The following is a 27,679-nucleotide window of genomic DNA, read 5'->3' as shown; positions in this document are numbered from 1 at the left end:
CAATATTCCTTACTTGAGCAACTTAGAACCAACATATTACAGATTCAACACCTCAATTTACAACAGAACTTTATAGGGCCACGTAAATTTGTTTGGAACTCTTGAAGTAATGTAAACTTCTGGTGGCGTAACTTTCCATAAACGACACTGAAGATAACGGGATCGCGCGGCACCTAAACTCCAATTGGCTAAGATAGTTTGGCGGGTAAAACTAGTTAGGTCAAGGTCAATATAGTTCACGTGGGTAAACAGTATTTGTAGAATAAATTTATTTGGCTCTACGGTTACAGCTATATTTAAATATCCATGGCTTCCAAAAGGCCCATTGTTTGCCGAACGCGAGAAATAAACTTATTGAGATCTGCATTGTTAACGGTAGGTTACACACGTTTGTATTAGGTATGCTGTCGTACAACTGACGCGTTTTTTGGTTGACGTTTGAAAGACGATATTCGCTTTTTAAGCTGTATGGCTACCCTTTTCAGCATTTTCGAAGAATTGAAATATTATATTTACAGTTTTACAATTTGCATGTTTTGCTTAGTAATAATATCGAATATTAGCTCATTAATAGTGTTTATTTTGCAAAAAATCTGGAAAAACAAGTTGTTTTCAAGCTTCATTCCCTCAATCCATAACCATTAGCTCCTATATCTGAGAACTGGTTTTAAACGGTTCTTTTTCACAAGTTAAGGTAGTAACCTTGGGCATCCCTCAAAGGTCGGTCTTTGGCTTTGTGCTCTTTTAACTGTATGTAATGCCATTAGTCATTCCCTGACTTCAACCATTCGCCTATAGGCCTATGCCGTTGATGCATTATTGAATCATTCAGTTACCAGTACCGGTTCTGTTGAGGTCTTTTAGGAAGATTGGAATATTTTAGAGAAGTGGGTTGAAAAATGGGAAATGTTTTTTAATACATCTAAGTGTTCTGTTATATTTTTTGCAACTTCAAAGATTGTTTATTTTCGAAGTGTACAGTATAAACTCAACAATATGGTTTTAAATCGTGTTAATAGTATCAAGTATTTAGGAGTTTTTATAACTAGTGATTTTAACTGGAGTGAGCACATCTGTTCATATAAAAAACACTCACAAGCGATGCAGGTTATAGGTATGCTCAGACGTAATCTTTCGACAGCATCACCTAAAATAAAGCTGTTGGCATATACAACTCTTCGTCGGCCTAAAGTGGGATTTGTGTACTATACCTGGTAGTGCGTAGCAGTATAGCTGGAATGTAGCCAGAGCGTCGGTCAAGGCACGTCCTTCTCGGTCGCTAGCAGATCAGAGAGAGCGAGCTGGAGCGTCTTGAATCGTCTCCCGCGCTGCGTCACACTTCCGGGACTACCACACCTCCCTCTTAAGCTCTCCTCCAATCCAGTGTTAGTGAAGGTGCAACCACACCTAAAACCGACAATCCAAACACGGGTGCAGTATCACGAGTTGAGTAGTGCATGGAGTTACATTATTAGTATACATGTATTTTTTTTTTCATCATTTATGAACTGTCCCTCTCAAGAAATTGAAGGAAAAACGAAAGGTCTTTCCTGGTACACTTAATTAGTTAGCTGTCCTATCAGCGATATAATTAAAATCTAATGGAGACCACTCCATTTAGCATTATTCAGCATCACGACTTCCCTAAGCTCCCTCACCCACTGCCTCACAATTTCTCGGGTTGGGTGAAGGCCATCCTTCAAAAACCTAAGCCGAAAGCGATAATAACCTCTATTTCTCTTAAAAATGGTATGGTGCAAGAATGGTGTGCACAATCCATTGGAATCATTAAAAGCTGTGATATGTTTATTTTCTTCCACCACCATGCCCCTTATTACGCGAGAATTTTCAGCGTAATCCGCTGTTAAAATCTGACGACCATGACCTCCAGGAACACTGGCCGCCAGATGATCATTGTACACCCTAAAGTCCATTGGGTAAATTGTACACAATATAGGGAAGATTTTAAGACTACCTAGCCTATGATCCCATCTTTCAAAAATGCTCCACACCGTACCCAGGTAGGTTGTCATAAGTTGAGCCTCCCGTCTATTCTGAGTCCTATGAAGCCTAGAGAATCGGACTGGTCCTACATGAATGTATATGAAAGACCTCTGGAAGTGTTCCCTTCTATCAAGAACATAGTCAATGACTTCCTGCCAACCTACCCCCGGCAAGCAAATGGTCTCCCATTGTGAGCTGACCACGTCTCTGACGATTGAGTTGCCAATTAGGAAATTTCTCATGCTAAAAAGAACCACACAAAAGTTATATATTTAGCCTCTCAGGTGCCCTACTTACCCGGCCACTTCTGGTTGTCACCCTCCTGGTTACTGTTGGTGAGGCACGAGGGTCACAGGGTTGAACCTCCAATCTTCGTTGACTCTCTTCTGACCATCTCTCCGTTGGACCCGTCAATGGCTCCGGTTCAGCAATTGTCGGCACCTGTCTAGAGTCGGGTACCGCTGGTACCTCTACATCCACCCCTGTGCCGAACTCAGCTTGAACCGCTGGTGCAACCACACCTGACTCTGACTGTGGACTTGAGTTTTCACCACGAGGTGCTACCACACCTGGAACCGATGCTTCTGAATCCCTACAAGGTCTGGTTAAGTGCCGATTTCGCCTCCACAGCCTTTGTGATTGTCCTATGGCTACAACCTCACGCCCCTGTGCCGCCACAACTCTTGCCTTCACTGGCTCTTTACCTGGGTCTTGTATGGCTACATCTTGTCCAATCGGGACTGATTCTTGTGCCTTAGTCCTGTACCTTCGATTATACTGATATATTTGGTAGTTCCGTTGCAACTTCTCTGTCTCCAGTAGCCTCACATAGTCGATCTTGCGGCCATTCAAAAATCCCATCGAATTTAGCCCTCTTCCGAACAACAGTTGTGCAGGGGAGTAGCCATTGGCTAATGGTGTGTCTCGATATGAACAGAGTGCCACATCAAGACTGACATTCTTGTTCATCAGAGCTTTTACAGTTTGTACCGCCCGCTCAGCCTCACCGTTACTTTGAGGGTACCTAGGTGAACTTGTGACATGCTGTATGTCCCACTTTCTCATGAACTTTTTGAAACTCTCAGAACTAAACTGTGGACCGTTGTCACTCATAACCGAATTTGGTACACCAATCAGACAGAACATTTTTTGGAGAATTTTAACGATGACTTCTGACGAGGTTGAGTCAACCAACTCATGCACTGTAATAAATCTGCTGAAGTAGTCCACTACTACCAAGTATGACCGAGACTCTTTCTCCATTATGTCCACAGCCAACCTCCACCATGGTCGCTCAGGCAGTTCTGCGCGCATCAGCGGTTCTCTGGGCCGTCTACGGAACACGGCACACTCAGGACACGTTTTGACCAGTTCCCGGATCTCAGTGGTCATTCCTGGCCACCAGACTAGTTCCACAGCCCGACGTATACACTTCGTTTCCCCCTGATGGCCCTTGTGCACTGAGGCTAGTACTGACTGTCTTTCCAGTTCCGGGATGAACACCCTGCTGTTGTAAAACACAATCCCCTGTACTACTGAAAGGAAATCCTTGAAAGTGTAAAAGCTGCGCACAGTCGGGTCTACATCCTTGTATTGCGGCCAGCCTTCTGCGATGTATTTCAACAACCTCATTCCCGCAGCATCCTCCAGAAGAGATGCCTTGATCCTTTCAAGTCGATTAGGAGATATAGCCAGTGAGTCAACCAACTCACACACAACAAGAGATTCGACCAAATCTGCGTCCCCCTCAACTTCCGCTACACTCAATGGAGACCTAGACAAGGCATCTGCCAAAACTAGCTTTGCCCCTGGTGTATACATAATTTTGTAGCTGTAAGCCATCATTCGGAGTCTAAACCTCTGAACACGTAATGGCAGCTTGGATAGTTCCTTGTCTCCGAGGATTGATATGAGTGGCTTGTGATCTGTTTCTACCTCAAACTCACGACCCGCCAAATAGTAATGAAACTTCTCACATCCCCAACAGATTGCGAGTGCTTCCTTCTCTATTTGAGCATATTTTTGCTCTGCTGCAGTGAGACTGCGCGATGCATATGCCACCGGTCGCCACTCCCCATTGACCAGCTGTAGGACAGCGGCTCCAAGCCCATATGAAGAAGCATCTGTACTCAGTCTTGTTGGTGCATCCAAACAGAAAGGTGTTAACGTGGGTGCCTTGGAGATCGTCTGTCTCAACTGATCGAACTCATTAGCTTGCGCACTTTCCCAGACCCATTCCTTGTCTTTTTGTAGCAATTGCCGTAGATTGTGCGTTCCTCGAGACAATGTAGGAAAAAATTTTCCGAGGTAATTTAGGACTCCGAAAAACCGCCTTAACTCTCTTTTGTTGGTAGATGCCTTAAAACTTCGCACTGCTTCAGTTTTCTCCGGGTCAGCTTTAATGCCCTTTTTAGAAATAACATGGCCCAGAAAGACCACCTCTGGTGTGTTAAATTGGCATTTGTCACTGTTTAAGGTAATTCCAGCTAATTTCAGCTTCTGCAGGACGGCTTCTACTCTTTTGTCATGCTCTTGTTGGCTAGCACCATAAACCAGAATATCATCCATTTGACAGATTACGCCTTCGCTGTCCACTAATGCTTTCTGCATTTCCCGCTGGAAGATCTCTGGTGCAGAACTAATCCCAAACGGTAAGCGTTTGCATTTGTATCTGCCGAATGGCGTTATAAAGGTGGTAAGCTTTTGACTCTCTAGGCTGAGCTTCATTTGCCAGTATCCACAGTTTGCATCCAACTTTGAAAATTTTACTGCTGACCCAAGCTCACTCAGCGTCTCCTCTGTTTTGGGTAATGGGTGAAGCTCCCTTTTTACTGCCTCATTCAATCGGGTGAAATCGATGCATACCCTGATCTTTCCGTTCTTTTTTGGTACAACAATACAAGGTGCACACCAATCTGTCGGCTCCTCTATACGCTGAATTACCCCGAGTTTCTCCATTCGCAGCAACTCTTGCTTGAGAGGTTTTCTCCTTGCAGCTGCCACTCTTCGGGGAACTGTTTGAGCAAAGGGCTTGACATCATCTTTAAGTGTGACCACAACTTCATTTTGCATTGCGCCTAGTCCTGTGAGGACTTCCGGAAATTTCTCAACCCAGGACCTGTCTTCCTGTATTTCATGCAGAAACTTTATCAGCCCTAGTTTAGAGATAGCTGGCTTCCCCAACAACGGTGTAACCAACCCCTCAACTATATAGATTGTCTCCATCACCTGCTTATCTCGTAGGTGAAGCTCGGCCGTTGTTTTCCCGGCTATGCTCAACTTGTAGTTGCCTGCTCCCCTCAAAGTTTTGGACGATTCCTCCATTTCTGGGAACATACTAGACAATGAACTTGGGACTGCGGTCACTGCTGCTCCAGTATCTACCTTAAATCTAATCGGCTGTTTGTTGACTAATATCTCAATAAACCATGCCTTATTAGTTTCTGTCATGGGGCTCCCGTTTATCACCTCTAGTCAATCTGATTCCGATCCGAGATATAAGCCATCTACATCAATATCTTCAACTTCATGAGCTGCTCTTTGCTTTCCCTGCTTACCTCTGCATGCCTGTGAATTGGCCCAATGTCCCTTCTGTTTGCATACCCTACAAACTGATTTACGTGCAGGGCAGAACTCTGCCTTGTGGTTTCCTCTTGGGCAGTAAAAACATTTTGCAGTTTCTCTTTGATGCTTTCTTTGCTGTTGACCCCTAGGCTGATATTCAGACTTCCCTTTGCCTATCATATCTAGGTTGACCTCAGTCTGTCTATTCATCTTAGCTGATTGCTCATGATGACTGACATATTGTTTAGCTTTACTGATACATTTTTGCAAGTCATTATTTTCAAGGTCGATCAAGTATTCTCTCAAACGGTTGTCACTGACACCCACTATGATGCGGTCACGAATTAATTCTTCTCGCATGGTGCCGTATTCACATACATCAGCTTGAGATTGAATCGTAGTAATAAATTTGTGTATTGATAAGTCTCCTTGAACCAGACTGTTAAACTTGACCCGTTCATATATAATGTTTTTTACAGGTTCGAAATGCGCATCAAAGTAACGTAACACATTCGTCAAGGTCTTCTTCTGTGCCTCTTGTTCCTCATTAAACACAAACTGATCATAAATAGGAACGCTCTCCGCACCCATCAACAACAATACATTGGCAATTTTCTCATCTTCGTCCATTGTACTGAATTTCTTTGCAATCATGTAAATCGACAGTTGTCCCTTGAAAACCTTCCAGCTTGCTGCTAAATTTCCATCAGCCCATCTCAATCTCTGCACAAACCGGTCATCCTTAGAGTGATTGTCTTCGGCCATTATTGTGGATGTTCAACGCTCACCAGTGACCAGGGAGTTCAACCAAACTTAACCTAACAGATGGACACTGACGTACCACAGAGAAAATGCAGATCAACAATGGATTATAAGTATTAGAACAATCAAACTTGTTGCAATTACAACAATGTATTTTTTTGCCAGTTACTCAACCCAGTACTGCGTAAATAACAATGTGCTCTCTGAATTGAGAAAGGACCACACTAGCTAGTGTATATTATTGTTTAATCCTTAACCTAAATGCTAATACTATTGTTCGAAAACACAGGTTCAACCAAACCTCGGCTGCCTCCTTTTTATTACACGCGTAAGTATTGACGTCCACTATCTGACACCATGTACTATACCTGGTAGTGCGTAGCAGTATAGCTGGAATGTAGCCAGAGCGTCGGTCAAGGCACGTCCTTCTTGGTCGCTAGCAGATCAGAGAGAGCGAGCTGGAGCGTCTTGAATCGTCTCCCGCGCTGCGTCACACTTCCGGGACTACCACAATTTGCATCAGAGGTGTGAGACCTCAGACTGAAATCTCTTATTCAATTACTTGAGATGATACAAAACAAGGCTGCTCATTTTGTTAGTGGTCTGAAGGGTCTTAGTGGTCTGTAGAGTGTTACTCAAGAGAAGGAATTGATGGGACTTGATTTATTACAAAATCGTAGGAGAATTCAGAGGGTCAAGACCTGTCATAACATAATGCTGTCTGAAAACCCATCCTTCGAAGAACTAAATGGTTTTATTAAGCTGCGTTTTAATGATGAGTGTCCTGGCACTCGCGCAAAATGTCAGGTCCAGCCAAGAGCTACTTCATCTAACTGAAGTGCGTATTTTAACAGCTTTATACTAAAAACAACCAGAGATGCAAATATTTTAATTGATACTTGTAGGAGTCTGATGGTCTCCATTTCCACCTACGGGTGGTTAAGGGACTCTATTTAAACTTGAATACAGAGTCGATAATTTGTATAAGCAAATTGTCACAAAAATACAATATGGGTTTGGTAAAGTAAACGTAATTACCTCTTACCTAAACTTATGAACACTAAAAGGCCCACAGAAAGAGTCCTGTAGGCCTTTTTCATGACCTTCCAAAAGCTTTTAACGTCTGGCATGATAGCTTAATTTAGGCCTACTGGTCAGCTCTAATCGGTGGTAATGATGATCTATTTCGCTACTTAGCGTTCTAAATGAACCCTTGGTCACACTGAAGGCGAATGAATATATAAGTTACGCAAATGATCAGTGCAGTGGCACTTTTTATTATTATTTATGAAATATGTATAAGAGACATGCGAATCGACGCTTTGAGGCTGACACTATAATTTGCAAAAGGTCATTTGCCATTGTTGTATCAGTTGGTAATTACCTTTAGTTATTGTGTAGTCTGTTAACATTCAAGCAATTTACTTGAAAATCACTAGCTAGCCCTAAACTAATTATAAAGTTTGCAAGAACATTGTTTGACAGTCGTCGTATTCACGAACCTTTTTATATCTCCGATGTTTTTTATATCTTCACGTACTGATTGTGATAAGGTTATTTTGTCCGGTAGCATCGGTTTTTACTCATTTGATTCCTTTTGCTGTAAGTTTCTAATTAGAAATACAACACCAGCCATTGTATCATTGGCCAAAGATGACCAGTCACTCAAAATCATCTTTCAGAAGAACTGTCAAGCAATATCAAGCTGTTAAGGAAAGAAAATAGAAGATAAAAGTGATTTTTTCCTAGACCGATCTAGGTAATTCCACATCTTATTCAAGGACTCGTTATTAGTGGAGAACCTTCACCTTCAGAAACTAAAGTTTTGAGCATAGTGATCGACACTGAAATGACTTACAACACCTAGAAAAAGGATGTTCTATATATAGAGAGAGATCTATATACCGTAATTCCTTATGCTCAAGCCGCACGGCCTGTCGTGGGCGCGGCTTCTAGTTCAAGGTCATAGGCCGCGGCTAAAGCCAAGTTTTTAAAACTTACGTGGGGCGCAGGGCGGCTTCTCGATAAATGCGGTCTCTGCTCAGTTCCGCGCTGTAGCCATAGAATCGCAGTCATGATACACTTTTATGTACGGGGTTTTGGCGACCTACTCGTTTATTTTCAAGGTCATGTTTATGGAATACTTTAGAATAAAGAAGAATTTATCGCTCATGTTTAACTCACCACAGTCATAGGTAATTAACACCATTTCATTCTTGACCAGCATCTTTCCATAAACGTGAAGCCCTCTAACAGTGCAATAAAAATCTAGCTGAGACATGGCAAATAAGTTATTGATGCAAGGGTTTAGGAATTTTAGTTCCAACTTGGAAGTAAAAGAAAATTCTTTTCACGTGTACTGATGTAGCCTGATTTCTTATTCAAGAGGACGAGGGTATAGCGAAACCCGTCTTAACACTCTCGTTCCCGAAGGGGGTCAAGGACGACAAAACCTCGGTCATTAGCCGCGGTCTGTGTGCATAAGCGGCTTGTTGGAAGATTATTTTTTCTTCCGTGAGTCATCTGTTTTTGAGCACAAGCCGCGCGGCTTGAGCATGAGGACTTGCGGTATTCATAATCAACTATGCTGAGGCCTCTTTATGTAGGAATATCAACAAAATCTCGAAAGATACAAGTGCATTAAATAATTCATTTGAGTATTTGACCAACCATCATGACGACTGCTCTTGACGATGGCACACCAGATACCTACTAATGTTAAAGATGTGACCAAATGCATGGGTATATGACAGCCGCTATTAAACATGCTGCAGTCGGTATGGCTATATGGCAATACACAAGTTCTTTTCAGCGGATGTTTCAAAATCGTTGGAACAATTTCAAAAGCGAAATATCTGAAATTTGAGGATTTGAAATTCAATTATTCAAAAACAAAAAGTAAAACTATGAGAAAATAGCTGGATAATTCATCTCCGATCTACTAGTGGAATGATGGCTTAGCTTATGAGACCCTATTCCATTTAATTGAGAACCGATGCTGCTCTAAATGGTGTGGTCACTGTTCATTCGTCGTTCTCGCACTCTCTTTCCTAACAGTTAGTTTTTCAAAATATTCTTGCACAAGACAGAGCCTCACAGTAATTTCAGATCCAAGATACAGTAGGCGCTCCTACAACGTAAATAATCCATTTCAAGAACGTTTACGTTTTAGGGAATTTAGGTTATAAGAACAGTAAAATACATGAAAATTGCCTTATCCGTTCCACGATCTTTCCCCATTTGGCACATCCAAACTCACCCCTTTGGCCATGCAAAAAGGCAAAACTTCACTCAACTCTTTTAATTTTTAGGCTGTACCGTAACTGCAGAATTAATGGTTTGCATCGACAACTTTTCCCCTTTTCATGATCAATCTCACTGGTTTTATAGACCATAATTGTGTTAATTTTATAACCAGTTCATTCACAACGATTTGCTCATTTTTTTTAAACAGCAAAGTCTATTCTGCAAAGTATGGCAAATAGCAAATATTTTGTATGTCTACAATAATGCAAAACGCAAAATCTTTTTACTATAAAAATCAGTTCTACCTGTTCGTCGGCTATCTGTATCTAAGGGGTCATGATTAGGATAAAAAAGATAACTTTCGACGATACTCTTACTTGTGACATTCAGATTGGTAGACCGATGCTGTAACACCTGCACCAATCGAGCGCCTTTGTATTTATGAACAATTGAGCTGCTATCCTATTCTCCTTTTTGTCGACACATTTAATGATCTATTACAACGAACTAGAATGTCGCGAAACTTGTATATATATAATAGATATAATGCTAAACACACAGCGTTTTTTCTTATGCGGCGAGATAAGGTAATATTCAAATCAGTTTTGAAAACGTGTCTGACTTGACACTTTACGTTATATGGAATTTTTTACGTAGTAGGAAGCAAAAACTTCACATACATTTTATATGTTATCTGGACCTTAGTAATAGGAGTGTCAACTGTATATGCAAATCTTACAGATGGCTCTGAACCGACGGAATACTTTCTCAGTTTTCAAACTGCTAACATATTGTAAAATCACTAGCAGACTAGACTTTTTGATTATAGTCTCGTCAGATGCCAATCAGTAATATTCAGATATATATATTATTCCTAATATTTGTCAGCTCATCTTTAAACCAAGGGCTACGCAACGAAGATAAGATTTATATTGTTAATGCGCAGAAACAAGAGATATTCTCATACTTTTTTGTGTATTGTCATGTTCATTTAGGAAAGTTCATTAATGATGTTATCTTACCTCTAGACTGGTGCTACTGTTTTTTTGCTTATATTTCTAATCAAATAAAAAGATAACTGCCACTATTAATAGTTTGTGAAACTTACAAAACTATACTACTTTGTGTTATCTGTAATTATTGATCTGTAATTATTGATGCTTAAATAAACGTGTTGATCAAAACCTAGTCTGACAAGAAGGTCGGGCATTGCTGGGCTAACTAGATGAATAAATAGAAGTGGTGCATCAAAACACATCTAGCTCCTTATCCAGGCTCTTTTAAAGATGAACTTGCGCAAAGTTGTAGTAGTAGTAATTGGTAACTACCAATCACTACTACCAATTACTACTACCAATCACTACTACCAATCACTACTATCAATTACTACTACCAGTTACTACTACCAATTACTACTACCAATCACTACTACCAATCACTACTACCAATCACTACTACCAATCACTACTACCAATTACTACTATCAATTACTACTACCAGTTACTACTACCAATTACTACTACTACCAATCACTACTACCAATCACTACTACCAATTACTACTATCAATTACTACTACCAGTTACTACTACCAATTACTACTACTACCAATCACTACTACCAATTACTACTATCAATTACTACTACCAGTTACTACTACCAGTTACTACTATCAATTACTACTACCAGTTACTACTACCAATTACTACTACCAATTACTACTATCAATTACTACTACCAGTTACTACTACCAATTACTACTACCAATTACTACTACCAATTACTACTACCAATTACTACTACCAATTACTACTACCATCCACTACTACCATCTACTACTACTAATCACTACTACCGATCACTACTACCGATCACTACTACCGATCACTACTAGTAGTGATCGGTAGTAGTGATTGGTCGTAGTGATTGGTAGTAGTAGATGGTAGTAGTAATTGGTAGTAGTAATTGGTAGTAGTAATTGGTAGTAGTAACTGGTAGTAGTAGTTGGTATAATTGGTATTTTGCTATCATTTGTGATGATTTTTGATGCTTGAGGTGATCTGACTGCCAGGAAGTTCCAAGATTGAAATCGACAAAACTTGATCATCATTAAAATGCTCAGAAGAAAAAGACGTCTTCAAAAGTGAAAAAACAACGATAGCCTTAATTCTCCTAAAATTGTGAAGGGTACCTCATTAAAATTCAAATGTCTCACCTCAATCGTTTATCCCTTACACTTTGAGAATCCAAAAGCAGTTTTACATCTTTGATTTTTCAAGATATCAGAATCGCTTACTTGGTTGATAACTTCCTTTGCAAATATGGATCATCTGATAAGCTGCTTCCATACACCTTTACTCGAAAACTTTGTTTATGTACATCACAGTAACAGGTTTCTAGTGCAATGATGAGCGTGTACCTTTCCTGGCAAGAAGTGTTGAAGTATCACATAACAACTGTCTTATGAAGCTCAGAGTCCAGTTTGGTATCGCTATACCTACAGCCACCAGCTTACTTACATTCTCTATGTAGACATGCTTGTTCTCTGTAGGGTTGCACTCTGCCAAGCATATTTGTTAATGGACACACAGCATCTGGCAAGACACTCTGTATCACACATTGTCTAGACCATAAGAAGGTATCCTGTTTCTTGTTTTTTATTCTAAATATTCTATTGCCTTAGTTATTTTAGTTTCACCTTGTTGCACTGAGTTATCACGACTCCACCTTCAGGTTGATTAGCTGGATTTATAAATGTTTATAAGATGGCTTAAGTTAAGAGATCAGATCTAGTTTGTAGTGATAATAAGTTGGGGCATTGTAACAGAAACTTAAAAACCATACAAAGATGTACATAACCGCTCTCCATGTATACCTATTTACTTTCAAATTCATATTTTAGCTTACGTACATTCGTCTACATTGTGCCGAATTTTATTCGCCGCGTCTCGTTTTTGAGCACATCCTCTCCCAGCTGCAACCAAACCAGGAAGCTCGCTGCGCAGACATAAACACCTTCATTCGTTTGCTCAAGCAGATTCTGCATGAGGACTACCCGAACAACACAGTATATTTGGTGAGTAGGATTCGCTAGTGACTCACTAATTCACAGAAGTAATCTGGTCGTATTAGTTCTTTACGGTATGTTGCATAGCAGTCATCTTTTATTATATTATAGAGGCCTGTTTAGTACATTTTCATTGTAATGATGTTTCATATTCATAAGTTTGGGTGTTTTGCATTCAAATCTAGGTGCTTTGTATCCAGTTGTAGGTTTTTGTATCCAACTTTTTTGTGTTTCGTGTCCACCTATAGGTGTTTCATTTTCAAGTGTAGGTGTTTCATATTCATTTGAAGGTGTTTCCCATCCAACTGTAAGTGTTTTATATCTAATTTTAGGTGTTTAATTTCTGATTATAGGTGTTTCATATCTGACTATAGGTGTTTCATATTTGACAATAGGTGTTTCATCTCTGACTATAGGTGTTTCACTTTCATATCTGACTAGATGTTTCATATCTGGCTAGGTGTTTCATATCTGGCTAGGTGTTTCATATCTGATTATAGGTGTTTCATATCTGACTAGGTGTTTCACATCTGACAATAGGTGTTTTATCTCTGACTATAAGTGTTTCATATCTGACTAGGTGTTTCATATCTGACTAGGTGTTTCATATCTGACTAGGGGTTTCATATCTGACGATAGGTGTTTCATATCTGACAATAGGTGTTTTATCTCTGACTATAAGTGTTTCATCTGACTAGGTGTTTCATATCTGACTAGGTGTTTGAGAAAGCTGATCGACTTCGCGACTTCCCTCCTAACTTTTTACCAGTGTTTCTAAAGCTGCAGGAATTGGTAAGTCAACCAATGTCTTATTTCCTTGCTCAAAGTCTTTATCACTGCGTATCATTTGAGTCGTTCTGTAGGTTTGTGACTGAATTAACTGCACCGTTTTATCACATCTTGGTTGTTAATATAATAACCTATCTTTCTCTCATGGCCAAAATGGCTCTGTTACAGTGCGAATGTATCCTTCTCCTTATATGACTAATATTAGTATTTTAGCAAATCATTATTGTTTTCATTTTATGGCATTTTGTACAGCGATTCGAACTTATGTCAGCTAAAAGTCAGCAGTTTATATTTGGGGTTATGAGTGCAATAGTGCAACAATAATACAATAATCAAATATGGAATATATTATTAATATATATTTCATATATTCATAGTATATGGAATTATTAATAGTGCAACATTTACATTTGAACATCCAGAAGGAATCATCAAATATACTTCCTTTCTCTTTTAAACACCTAATTCTAGATGAAATGGAAAATGACAATAAAAAAGTCACATTCACCGGAATTTCTATTAAATAGTGTTAGTGTCCTTTACTTATTTCAGAGAAAATATCAGAAATCATGGTTTATACTGGCAGATGATAAAATTAAACTTTCAAGCTTATATCGATTGCGTATAGAAAAGATATTTCTCTTGTAAATGTGTCGTTATTAAGAAGGCGCTTGACAGTCAGGAGGAATTTATTACTAGGCAGTATCCTACTACTGATGAGTGAACATATTACTAGGCAGTATCCTACTACTGATGAGTGAACATAAGTTCATAAATCACCTCTTGTAGTCGACTCTCAAGTTCTTGATAAAAAAGTCAAGAGTTGAATTGATCTAATCTTCACTCAGTGACCTGCCAGTCATTGCATTGTGTGGTTTAAAGTCAACGTTACTTGTTAGCGCTATTTACGACAACAGGATTAATGTTTAATATTAAAGGTGAGCTCACACAAAATTTTAGTCGGTTTATTAGAAGGTATCTGTATTTTTGATTATTTGCGATTGTTTTTGATGTTTGAGATGATCTGACTGCCAGGATGTTTCCAGACTGAAATTAACAAAATTTTATGGTGGTTAAAATTCTCAGATTCAAGCAAAAATGATATCTATAGAGGCGCTTCGGCAAAGAGACCAACAGAATAGAGATGTGATACCATAAACGTAATCGGCAGCCGCGCAATTAGTGACATCATTTATCTTCTGAACATTTAAACTGCGATGAGTTTTTGTCGATTTTATTCTTGAAATATCCGGCCAGTCGGATCATCATAAACATCAAAAATGCCGATACTGATAAAATCTGCTAAAATTTTGTGCAACATCATCATTTATGTTTTCATCTTTAAAATGGCAAAACATGTGTGTAGCTGAGTGAAGAACGCATTGTTTGTTACAGAGCGGTTGCAAAGTGTCCGTCATTCTTGAGAGTGAAATTATCTGGGAAAACTTCAGGATATTCGCTACGGGATGCTCTGAGCCACTGTGTATTTGCTTCAGTCCTTATTCCAAAGGTTTACTATCAGATTTTTAAACTTTTTTCCATGTAACAGTCAGATGAAAAGTCACATGATTTCGCTGCAGAAGGGCATTGCCCATTTTCAAATGCAGTAGACACTCCTACAACATAACTAATCTGTTCTGATAACGGTATAGACAGTATTTAGAACGATTATAGAGCGATTATATAGAACGGTATTTACGATATAGAGATTTGACATTTGAACAGGTTCGACATACGAACAGTAAAATACAAACAGTAAAATACATGTTGTTCCCAACTTTGTTCTAAGATTTTTCCAAATTCACTTCTTTGAACCATCAAAAAGATAAAACTAAACTTAACTTTTTACTTTAATGACCGTGCAGTAACTGCAGTATTATTGTTTCGTATTGACAATTATTCTCCTTTGCATATATCTTTCACTCGGTTTATGGTTCATGATTACGATAATTGTACAATAAGTTGAGGGAAACGCACAATTTCGTTGTCGCTTTGCATCTATTTTTACATTTACTTTGGCCTCGATTTTGCACTTTCACATGGTTTAGGAACCTTTGCTATGGCAATTTTACATTAAATTAAAGGGGCTGCACACCTTCTATGTCAATTTTCATTGATTTTTTGGCGTTTTTTTCTCCACAGCAAGGTCTATGCTGGAAAAAATCATAATTGTGTACAACGAAGTGAAACGAAAATACATCGTTACTATAATATGAACGGTTGCTGTCCATTCCTCTGAAGCAAGGGCTAAAACCTTAGATATAATAAATAAATATAGATATATAATTTATATATGTAGATACATGTATATCTATAAATTATATAATACCGATATAATATACTTTATTATATCTATGGCCAAAACTTATGATAAAACATAAATATCAACGAGACTCCAATTCGTGACAATCAGCTTGGTAGACTGTCAATTTACGCCTGCACCAATCGACTGCCTTTAGTTATTTCTGAATAATTGTGCTGCTACTTATTCTCTGCGCTTTATCAACACACCTGATGATCTCTCATGACACACTAGACTGTCAGGGTAGTAGCATATATTATAGAGAAAACCCCTAACCCCTGTCGCTTGCTCTCCGAAGTGAGACAAGAGAAAATGATACTTCTAACGACTCTCGGACTCTTGTTATCAACGTTACCAACAACCTTATCGAACTTGCACCGATTTAGCGCTTTACATTAAATGGAATTTTTTATGTAAAACGATGCAAAAACTTAGAAGACGTTTTACTTCATGTGGAATTTATGTGAAAGAAGGTTTACATTATAGGAGTGTCTACTGTAGTGATAGGAGTGTCTACTGTAGTGATAGGAGTGTCTACTGTAGTGATAGGAGTGTCTACTGTAGTGATAGGAGTGTCTACTGTAGTGATAGGAGTGTCTACTGTAGTGATAGGAGTGTTTACTGTAGTGATAGGAGTGTCTACTGTAGTGATAGGAGTGTCTACTGTAGTGATAGGAGCGTCTACTGTAGTGATAGGAGTGTCTACTGTAGTGATAGGAGTGTCTACTGTAGTGATAGGAGCGTCTACTGTAGTGATAGGAGTGTCTACTGTAGTGATAGGAGTGTCTACTGTAGTGATAGGAGTGTCTACTGTAGTGATAGGAGTGTCTACTGTAGTGATAGGAGTGTCTACTGTAGTGATAGGAGTGTCTACTGTAGTGATAGGAGTGTCTACTGTAGTGATAGGAGTGTCTACTGTAGTGATAGGAGTGTCTACTGTAGTGATAGGAGTGTCTACTGTAGTGATAGGAGTGTCTACTGTAGTGATAGGAGCGTTTACTGTAGTGATAGGAGTGTCTACTGTAGTGATAGGAGTGTCTACTGTAGTGATAGGAGTGTCTACTGTAGTGATAGGAGTGTGTACTGTAGTGATAGGAGTGTCTACTGTAGTGATAGGAGTGTCTACTGTAGTGATAGGAGCGTTTACTGTAGTGATAGGAGTGTCTACTGTAGTGATAGGAGTGTCTACTGTAGTGATAGGAGTGTCTACTGTAGTGATAGGAGTGTCTACTGTAGTGATAGGAGTGTCTACTGTAGTGATAGGAGTGTCTACTGTAGTGATAGGAGTGTCTACTGTAGTGATAGGAGTGTCTACTGTAGTGATAGGAGTGTCTACTGTAGTGATAGGAGTGTCTACTGTAGTGATAGGAGTGTCTACTGTAGTGATAGGAGTGTCTACTGTAGTGATAGGAGTGTCTACTGTAGTGATAGGAGTGTCTACTGTAGTGATAGGAGCGTTTACTGTAGTGATTTGAATAGTGCTTCAAATAATAAAATTGAGGTCTATAAAAACTATTGAAAGTGCAAATCACTTTGAACCTACTCGGAACATCTTATTCAGAGTGTCTAGTCCATCACCTTCTTTCCTCGGTTCATATTTAGTCACTGACAGTGTCAGTGACTTTATGGGGCTCGCAGTTACCGGTATCTTCAAATCGCTCCAGAAGATTCAACCAACACTATGCTAGTAATGTAATACAAAGGTATTGTAATTGTATATCATTTAATAAATATATGAGGCGCATCGGTTTGGACATAAATTATTGAACCCTCCAACGACCGCACTATTTCATGCTTATAGAGTTACTATGTTTGTTTTACAGAAGATCTTATAGAGATATTGTCAAGTGCGTCTCCAGATGACTGCTCGGCAGACACATATCGTAGCTATTGCAGTCTCATCGTCAATGTCTTCCATTCAAGCACAAGAAACTTACGAGAGCTCAGCTACCTTGCTCGGATGAACCTTCCCAAGTACCTCGAGCCAATTCATCTCGGAAAAGGTGGGGCTTTTTATTTCATGTAGACTGTATTTACAGTCAAACCTCTACATATAAAGTTACAGTCAAAGCTCTACATGCAGAGTTACAGTCAAACTTCTACATACAAGGTTACAGTCAAACCTTTACATACAAAGCTACAGTCAAACCTTTATATACAGAGTTACAGTCAAACCTCTACGTACAAAGATACAGTCAAACGTCTACATGCAAAGTTACAGTCAAACCTCTACATACAAAGTTACAGTCAAACCTCTACATACGAAGTTACAGTCAAACCTCTACATACAAAGTTACAGTCAAACCTTTATATACAAAGTTACAGTCAAACCTTTACATATGAAGTTTCAGTCAACCCTCTGCATGAAAAGTTAGTCAAACCTTTACTTACAAAGTTACAGTCAAACCTCTATATACAAAGTTACAGTCAAGCCTCTACATATGAAGTTACAGTCAAACCTCTGTATAAAAAGTTACAGTCAAACCTCTACATGCAAAACTAATCTGTCCTAAGATCTGCTTTGTAAGTTAAATTCGTCATATGTTGGAGCAAATATTTATATGAGAATACAATGTCTTGCACTTAATTCGTTCTACATCTCAAACACCTTAATAAATACTGCAGCTATTTTGCATTATGAAGTTTGACCATACAGTGAAACCTCGATATACAATCACTTTGACGTATGGTATACAATGTAAATATTGCTCTCTCACCTTCACATAGTATGATTCTATTAATGCTAAACAGACCCGCTTACCTTTTGTGTTTTAGTTTTAAAATCATAGATCCTAGGAAGGCTATTGTTAGCAGTCGTAGTGGTGAAAGAGAAAGAAGGTTGTACTTTCAACAATTAAAATAATAAAACAATGAGCAAACATCTTCGAATTATTAATAGGTACTATGAGGCAGAAAGTAGAAAGATATAGAAAGATAAAGATAGATATGAAATAGTGAGTTAAAGTAAAGAGGCTGGTCGGGATCATCTCTATTAATGAATTCTACTTAGTCATTGTGTCTGTGTTTTCACATCGTCCAAACTTCACATGTATGCCTTCCGCAAAGCCACCAAAGATATTTGGTTTCCAAACTATCTCGTTCTTGAGGACCAGCCCGCCACACCCACCTGAGGACCAGCCTCGCCACACTTACCTGAGGACCAGCCTCGTCACACTCACCTGAGGACCAGCCTCGCCGCACCCACCTGAGGACCAGCCTCGCCACACTTACCTGAGGACCAGCCTCGTCACACTCCCCTGAGGACCAGCCTCGCCGCACCTACCTAAGGACCAACCTCGCCACACCCACCTAAGGACCAGCCTTGCCATACCCACCTAAGGACCAGCCTCGCTACACTCACCTAAGGACCAGCCTCATCACACTCACCTGAGGATCAGCCTCGCCGCACCCACCTAAGGACCAGCTTCGCCACACCCACCTGAAGACCCGCCTCGCCATACCCATCTAAGGACCAGCCTTGCCACACCCACCTGAGGACCAGCCTCGCCACACCCACCTAAGGACCAGCCTCGCCACACCCACCTAAGGGCAATCGGATTGAACATGAAATAGCCCGGGCATTGCCGGGGTTACCGCTAATTTAATATAAAATGTATAAATATCTAGAATAAAAGTTGAACAAAGTAATTTATGTTAATTTTAAAACTTATGTAATCTACATGTAACTTAGACTAGTTCCATATTTCTAGTGTGACCTCTGCTTACGCACCATCCATCAGTTACCTGTGGCACCAAGGCTACCTGTCAACTTGCCAGTCTTTAACGATGAAGTGACAGTGGAAGCTTTTTATTAATCATTGCTCTTAGTTAATTAGTTTCATTTTAATGCTTTATATAATTACCTTAGTTAATTAGTTTCATTTTAATGCTCTATATAATTACCTTAGTTAATTAGTTTCATTTTAATGCTTTATATAATTACCTTAGTTAATTAGTTTCATTTTAATGCTTTATATAATTACCTTAGTTAATTAGTTTCATTTTAATGCTTTATATAATTACCTTAGTTAATTAGTTTCATTTTAATGCTTTATATAATTACCTTAGTTAATTAGTTTCATTTTGATGCTATATATAATTACCTTAGTTAATTAGTTTCATTTTAATGCTATATATAATTACCTTGGTTAATTAGTTTCATTTTAATGTTTTATATAATTACGTTAGTTAATTAGTTTCATTTTAATGCTATATATAATTACCTTAGTTAATTAGTTTCATTTTAATGCGTTTTGATCTGCAGAATGAATTAAACAGGATACAATGTACAGTAGGTGCTCTTACAACGGAAATACTCCTTTCCAGGAACGTTTACGACATTACGTTATAGCGAATTTACGTTATAATAACAGTGAAATACATGTAAATTGCCTAATCCATTCCAAGATCTTTCCGAATTCATTCCCTTTGGCCATGCAAAAAGGAAAAACGTGGCTAAACTCTTTTAATTTGTAGGCTGTACCGTAACTGTGGTATTATTTGTTCGTTTCTCCTTTTTATGATCATTCTCCCTAGTTTTATAGACCATGTTGTAGACAAGTTGATGTGGACTGCACATTTTCGACATTCATTTACGATTTTGCTTAATTTTTCTAATCAGCAAAGTCTATACTGCAAAGTACAACTAATATTTTGTATGTCTACAATTAGTTAAAGCAACAAAATCTTTTAACTATTAAATGCGGTTCTACCTGTTTGTCGTCTATTCGTATTCCGGGGTCAAGGTTAGGATAAAAGATAACTTTTGACGGTACTCCAACTCGTAACTTTCATATTGGTAGACTGTCGCTGTAACACCTGCACCAATTGATCGCCTTTGTTTTGATGAAATATTGCGCAGCCATCTTATTCTCTGTTTTGTTGACACATCTGATGATCTATTACGACGAACTAGATTGTCGCAAAAGTTATATATAATAGATATAACGCTATACGCACGTCGTTTTCTCTTCGCAAGTGCTGCGAAATAAACTAGCATTCTAATCGGCTTTGAAAACTCGTCCAGCTTGACACTTTACGCTGTATGGAATTTTTTATGTAGTGGGAAGCAAAAACTTCACATAAATTCTTTATGTCATATGGAATTTACGTTATAGGAAGTATATGTTGTAGGAGGTATACATTATAGGAGGTATACATTATAGGAGGTGTACGTTATAGGAGGTATACGTTATAAGAGGTATAAGTTATAGGTGTACGTTATAGGAGGTATACGTTATAGGAGCGTCTACTGTATTCTTATTAGGTTATTTGATCCGGCATACAACAGCTTTGACATCTGAGCAATTATCAGAATGGATCAACTTCGTACATCAGGGTTTGGTTGTATATCTAATGGCTGGCCTCAGGCCAGACATTAATACTAGGGAGTTCTTGTTACCACAGCATGCAACTCATGATCTATTAAGAGTTGCCCATCTTATATGTAATTCTTGTTCACACTGCAGGTAAGTTATGTTGGCATGTGATAATTTTAATGCTTTTTTGTCAAATAAATAATCACGGGTCAAATCTCGTACGATGGATATCCTTTTTTCTAGCTTCTAATCGTGGCTCCGGACAGACGCAGCTCTTATTATAGTAAAAAAAATTAAATAGTAAACTGAGTTTGGCAATAATAGCCTTAAACCATTCATTTCACGCGCCCATTAGTGACATTTCTAACTGATAATAACCGTGAAACACAACTACATATTGTACATGTATAGAAGATCCTGCACTTAGGTTAGCTATTAAAGTGCAAACCAGATTATTTGCCAACAGATAGCAGTTACCGTAAAACCTCTAATTGACCGCCACCTCTATTTGAACGCCACGTCTAATTGACCGCCACTGTAGAGCACCATGGCGTTCAATTAGAGGTTTTATGGTAAGTGACCGAAAAACATGAACTCGACGAAAGCTTACCCTCTTGCTATAAAGCATAGTGAAGTATTGTGAGCTGGTGTTTCACATTATTATCTCCATTTATTTTTCCAGTCAGTTCTGACAATGATAGAGCCCTCTGGAAGGCAATCGAACCTCACTTGAAGGCTGCAATGAGTTCTCTATTTCTGCATGAAGTCTCCAGCCTACAGTGGGAGAAGGCGCAGGCAAGTGCCGAGGGAGCTGTCAAGTTAACAGGTTAGTACTGAGTTCTAGTTGACCAAAACAGGATTCTGTCGATACATGAGTTGTCATTTGGCCCAGTGGGCATTCGATGTGTGGATACGCGGGTACATGAGTTGCATGGGTCCTCAACCAACATTGATGGGACCAAAGATACATCTACATATTTCACTGATATTTTAGATCTTTTTTTAACTATAGCAAGAACATTTACACTCATTCTCCGAGGCAGCAACCTACTTGAGGTTTGAACTAGTCTACCTTTTTCGCTTCCTTTTGTTTTTCTATTTCCAACTGTTAATATGATAATATACAAAAAATGAGAAAAAATCGAACTAGTGTAATTCGATGAAACATTTTTCCCACTCTTTACTTAAAAGTTTTCTTTAACTACTATTAATCTGTGGTAAACGCATGTGATGAGCATTTCATAATATGGTGCAAGCCAGTAACAATGCTAAAACATTTGCACAAATTTTGGTGGTTGTTCTTGAATGGTCGTTATGAAACTGTAAATGCACGACAATATGCAGGACGCAACTAGAAGTTTTGAAATAAATCCATAAAAATGAGTTGAGACAAATCTCTGGCAACATTTTCTTGTCTCCAATCCAGTCCTTAGAACCTTCTTATGGCTGTCTAATCAGAATTACACTTATTTCCAAAAGAATTTCATTAAGAAAATCTAACGGAAAAATACTACAAATACTGTACTGAAATTTAATTGTGGCAAAAAGCAAACCCATCAACTACCACCCAAGAATGTATCTGGTCTTTGCTATATAATTGCTCACAATGTTCCAGCGACCTACCTACTTTCTCATAGTGGTAATGTGAGCCATACCACACAGTATCTAATTTCCCCACAAAGCAGTGTCATCTGTTCACATGTAGAAATGCATAATATCTAATACAAATAAAGGACTCATGGAATGGTGTGACAATTTTATACTAAAACTACGATAGTTGAGACGTTCACAGACATTAATCCTTTTGCTAACGAAATTTGCTATTTGCAGATGGAGGATGGAATCAATCTGTCGAGTTGCCATATTTCTCTAAGTATTTGCTCATAGCAGCCTACTTGGCTTCTTACAATCCAGCCAAGTCAGATCGAAGGTTCTTTGTCAAGGTCAGAGGTCAGCCAAGTCATTGCCTTAGTTTTCATAGCTTGAAACTCTCTTCTGCCTTGAGTTCACTTGTATGTCCACTTGTATGTCCACTTGTATGTGCACTTGAATGTGCACGTGTATGTGCTCTTTATCAGCTGACGAGTCATGTCTTGAGAGGTTGGGTGATGTTTTAGGGCAGTAGCAAAACTTGACTTTTCATTTATTTATTGTAGAATGCTGGCAAGATGAAGAAAACTGCTCAGTTGATGAGAAAAGACGATCGGGTATGTGGTATAGACATTCCTTATGATAGATCTATAATCAGGTATGTTAGTATAGATCGTCCTTTGATAGATCTGTGATGTTTCACGTTGATGCATTTTGCAGTTACCATGAAACCTCTATTTGAATGCCACCTCTATTTGAAGGCCACCTCTATTTGAAGGCCACCTCTATTTGAAGGCCACCTCTATTTGACCGCCACTATGGGAGAAAGGTTGAAAAATAGAGCGCCACTATTTAGTTGAACGTCGCCTTCATTTGACTGCCACTTTGACGTTCTTTGATTTTTACGAACCCATAATAAAAAGCGATCATTAGAAGTGTCCACAAAATCGTAGTAATAATGACTTGGTTACATCAATAACAATTAATTGTCTCGTTGTCCCAATTCCAAGGCTTTTCGTTTTCTTTTCCGTCATAACTTAGAAAGCAACACCATAAAAATAATTAATAACTGTATCAGGCTAATAGTTGTTCTTTGTTTAATGCTGTCTAGATACTTCGGCGTATATGAAAAATGGTTTACATTTACGATGGTAGATGAACAACTAGTTTTAGGCTAAAAGTTGTACTTAACCCGCCTGCGGCTACCAGTTTACCATTATATGTACGAATTTCCACGCGTATAAAACTTTTTCTTTGCGAAAAAAATTGTTTCATCGCTAATACCGGATTAGTTCAGCGGTGCAGAAGAAGAGTTGAGGTCAGAAGACATTGTGGAGGGTATTGAACAACCAGGTGTTAGTTCCATCGAAAGCAACAATCAGAATGCAACTGGCCGAGCAAATGATGCAAATATTTTAGTTTCTGCATGTATTATAAGTATGGTTCGTTTATGTCTCTTGTTCATGAACGTATATTTGTAGCCTTTGATAGATTATTGTTATATAACATACTAGCTGCATTACCCGCCTACAGTAACAGATTCACGTGCAGCATAAGGTTTATTGAGAGTTGGCTTTCATACTGTAAAACAACTCCAAGTATGCAGTTACATCTCCCTCTCTCCATCTCTCCCTCTTTCATCTCTCTCCCCTCTCCCTCCCTCCCTCTTTCTCTCCCTCTCTCTCTCCCCCCCCCCCCCCCTCTCTCACTCCTCTCCCTCTTTCCCCTCTCTCCGTCTCTCCCCTCTCTCCGTCTCTCCCCCTCTCTCTCCCTCCCTCTTCCCCCTCTCTCTCCCCCCTCTCTCTCCCCCCTCTCTCTCCCCCCTCTCTCTCTCCCCCCTCTCTCTCTCCCCCCCCCCTCTCCTCCTCGCTCTCCCTCTCTCTCCCCCTCGCTCTCTCTCCCTTTCTGTCCCTCTCTCCCTCTCTCTCTCTCCCTTAGTTCAACGCAACACATGCGGATAGACAACATTTTTGGTTTTTCTGTCGGGCGTATGAAGAAACAGTTTTCGGCGTGTGCCTACTTTTGAGCAGGCGACGTATAGCTGGTCATGGCTGATGCAGGGTGACAGTAAGTCGATAGCAGCTGCTCTCTTTCTTTTGACAATAGCGTATCGCAACCCTCGGAGTACTCGTGAAAGTTCTGTAATAGTAAGTTACAGTAGGCCTACTCGTAGCTGGAAAAAATTAGTAACTCGGCTGCTGAAGGAAATGAACATGACCCACTATCACGAACAGCGGCAAATCCAATGTTATTAAGTAGTGGAGATGTGGCAATTCATAGACAATACAACGTCGTATAAGAAACACTTACCTTTTTGATGTGGAAATTTAGTAGGTGAGAAACGCGTTTTTCCAGTGGCTCAAAGAAACAAACGTTTACGTGACCTTCTCGGTACACGTTGGCAGTAAATATTAATTGCATGTAAATAACTACTCGTTAATTTATTTTATTTAATGAATAGTACATTTGTATAGCGGTATAGACACCTTTGTATAGGCCGCAGAACTCAGGAAAGGTGCTTTTTAACACGGCAGAAAATTTGCCGTTTAAAAAGCGTGCTAACCGGGGATTTCGGTTAATGCGCCCGAGCGGTGAAAGAAAAACAACAGAATCGCCACACCTTTATATAAGCCGCTTGGCTCAAATCGTCAAAGAAAAGTAGCGGCTAATAGTCCATATTACGAAATTATGATATTTAGTACTCATATTAATTCGGCTGGCTTCGTTCGACCGAATGGAAAAAGAAAGACTGCTCTATAATTTATTTACTGTTAGTACACATATTAATTCAGTTTGCTTCGTACGACCGAAATTCGTACGACGATAAAAGGAAAGACCGCTCTATAATCTATCGCATCACCAATATTCGGAAGCTATCGGTAACTCAACATATCGAGAAAACAACTCCTAAAGATACAATATTAGCATATCAGTATTTATCGTTCATCCCTACGATGAATAGGTTATGTATAGTAGAGGCGTGTACTAACCGGAGAATCCCGTTAACGCGCCCTAGATACCTAGTAGCGGCTAATAGTCGGAAAAGTACGGTACTCTATAAGGCGGACAATCAATCAATCACACAGATACACAGACAACGATTGCCGTTTATATAGTAGATAAATTTGTAGACTTATAGCATATTATTTGATAGCATCGTTGCGGCTATCTGATCTTACAATGGACACTCGTAATTCTGCTATTGCACATTATTAGCTAGTTTTTGCTGCAAACTATAGCGAATATATCAATGAGTGCAACGAGCTTTTATGCAACGTTGTCGAATATATGTATAAAATAAAAATATGCCTTCAGATTTAGAATGAAATGAAAATTGAAAGCTCCAACAAATTGCAAAGCAGGACACAGGCTATAATATCATCGCAGGTTAATTGGAAGCAATAGATATCAACTGGTAAAGATATTTTATTTCTCAGTTTCCTAATGCATATTTATTTAGAGATCTTCGACAAGTTCGAGATAATTTAGCAGATTTACTGCATCCAAAAAGGTTTAATATTGCTCCGCCTGAAGGAGCAGACAAAATATAGGAATTCACTCACATGTAAAAGGGCTAAATTTATCTTTTCAAAATTCTGACGAACCATTTGGAAAATACAATACCAGCCTCTGTTTGAACGCCATCTCTATTTGACCGCCACTATTATAGAAGGGTTGATAAATAGAGCGCTATGGCGTTCAAATAGAGGTTGTACGGTATCCATTTGCTCATGACATAGCTTTTAGTAAGCAATCCTTTTGCAGACCAGCAGTCAGGTGTTGGGACCGAAACAGTTTCAGCTGGATAGACTGATGGCGATTTTCTACTCGATAGTAGATGGAAAAGTGCTACCCACCACACATCTTCACACCCAGGTAGATTTTAGTCATTCAAAAATATAGTTTAATTGAAAGGGTTACAACTGAATGCTAGCAAGTATTTCCTACTCGTCTTTCCCGTGTTACAGGTATCAAATCTGGTGGCCTTGCAGCTCCTTTCCTCTGTTGGCAGTGGTTCTCAGTTTGATAGTCCTAAATACAAGTGTCTAGTCAACCTGGAATTTATTCAGAGTATTGCAAGGTAAGGAAACTTCATTTTCTTTGCACAGCTTTTGGATGTCATGGTAACTGAATATTGTAGGCCATGGGTCTAAAGTAATGTGCATGAAAGGAAAGACAAATCCTACATGACAAGTATTAGTAGGTGGTCCCAAGTAGCTAGTAATTTTTTAACATGAACCAGCTGCCAAGCAGTTTCCTGTTTGTCACCCTCTGTTTTGTCTCCTTGTGTCAGCATTCACTTGACACTCCTCAATGTTTTTTGTTTCTAGGACTGTGCAGTTTGATGTCTTGCATCACCTCTACGATTTCAACTGACTGTTCTTTTTAGTATCATGATATCTCTGATGGTGATAGGAGGTGTGCTCATTGTGAATGTAGCCTAGGTTTTTTGTTAAGGGCTATCGATGTTTCATTTCAGTTCTGAATTGTAAAATATTGGTAGCCACATACGTATATGCTGTTAAAATGTAACTGTCACCTTCAGCATAATTGGAACGAATTTATGGTTCGCCCCTGATGAGGGCATGAACTTGTCAGCCATTTATTTTAGTAAGTTTTGTTTTTATAGACCCACATCAGCGTAATATGATAATCCTGTTATGAGTTAGTCAGCAACAATGATCTGTGTAGCAGTTTTCATATATACTGCGTAAATCAGCAACCACCGTTTTGTAGGTGCCTTGTGTGATCTCATTAAATAGTTGTCAAAACTTAGTTGTGAAATTACTGTATTTATATTTGTGAAGTTTACTATTTGATCTAATGTTTTGCAGGTCTCACTTTGGTATTATAACAATAAATTTCAACTTGCCTACTAACCATTAATGTAACTACTCGTATAGTAACAATAATTCAGGTTGGTCTACGCCGTTAGCCATTGACACCACCTGGTAATCAGCCAAGTAAAATTAGCTTTCAATTGTGCAGTGTTAGAAGCTTTCCTGGTTATTCACATATTCTGAACCTTAAAATAAAA

General features: G+C 39.0%; 1 protein-coding gene across 1 annotated transcript; it reads left to right on the top strand.

Moving 5' to 3' along the window:
• Positions 1–250: 250 nt before the first annotated feature.
• Positions 251–27,509, top strand: LOC137406028 (origin recognition complex subunit 5-like). The gene is made up of 12 exons (XM_068092541.1): positions 251–375; positions 12,127–12,213; positions 12,478–12,651; positions 13,360–13,434; positions 14,827–14,941; positions 17,557–17,736; positions 21,734–21,877; positions 22,882–22,994; positions 23,208–23,258; positions 26,407–26,517; positions 26,610–26,722; positions 26,973–27,509. Exons 1-12 carry the CDS (start codon positions 307–309, stop codon positions 27,016–27,018), a joined length of 1,278 nt encoding a protein of 425 aa, XP_067948642.1. The 5' UTR covers positions 251–306; the 3' UTR covers positions 27,019–27,509.
• The last annotated feature ends 170 nt before the right edge of the window (positions 27,510–27,679 follow it).

The sequence above is a fragment of the Watersipora subatra genome, chromosome 10 (assembly GCF_963576615.1).
Source record: "Watersipora subatra chromosome 10, tzWatSuba1.1, whole genome shotgun sequence".
In the NCBI taxonomy this organism is placed as follows: domain Eukaryota; kingdom Metazoa; phylum Bryozoa; class Gymnolaemata; order Cheilostomatida; family Watersiporidae; genus Watersipora; species Watersipora subatra.
Note: the sequence above shows the minus strand (reverse complement) of the source record. Positions and strands in the feature narration are given on the sequence as shown.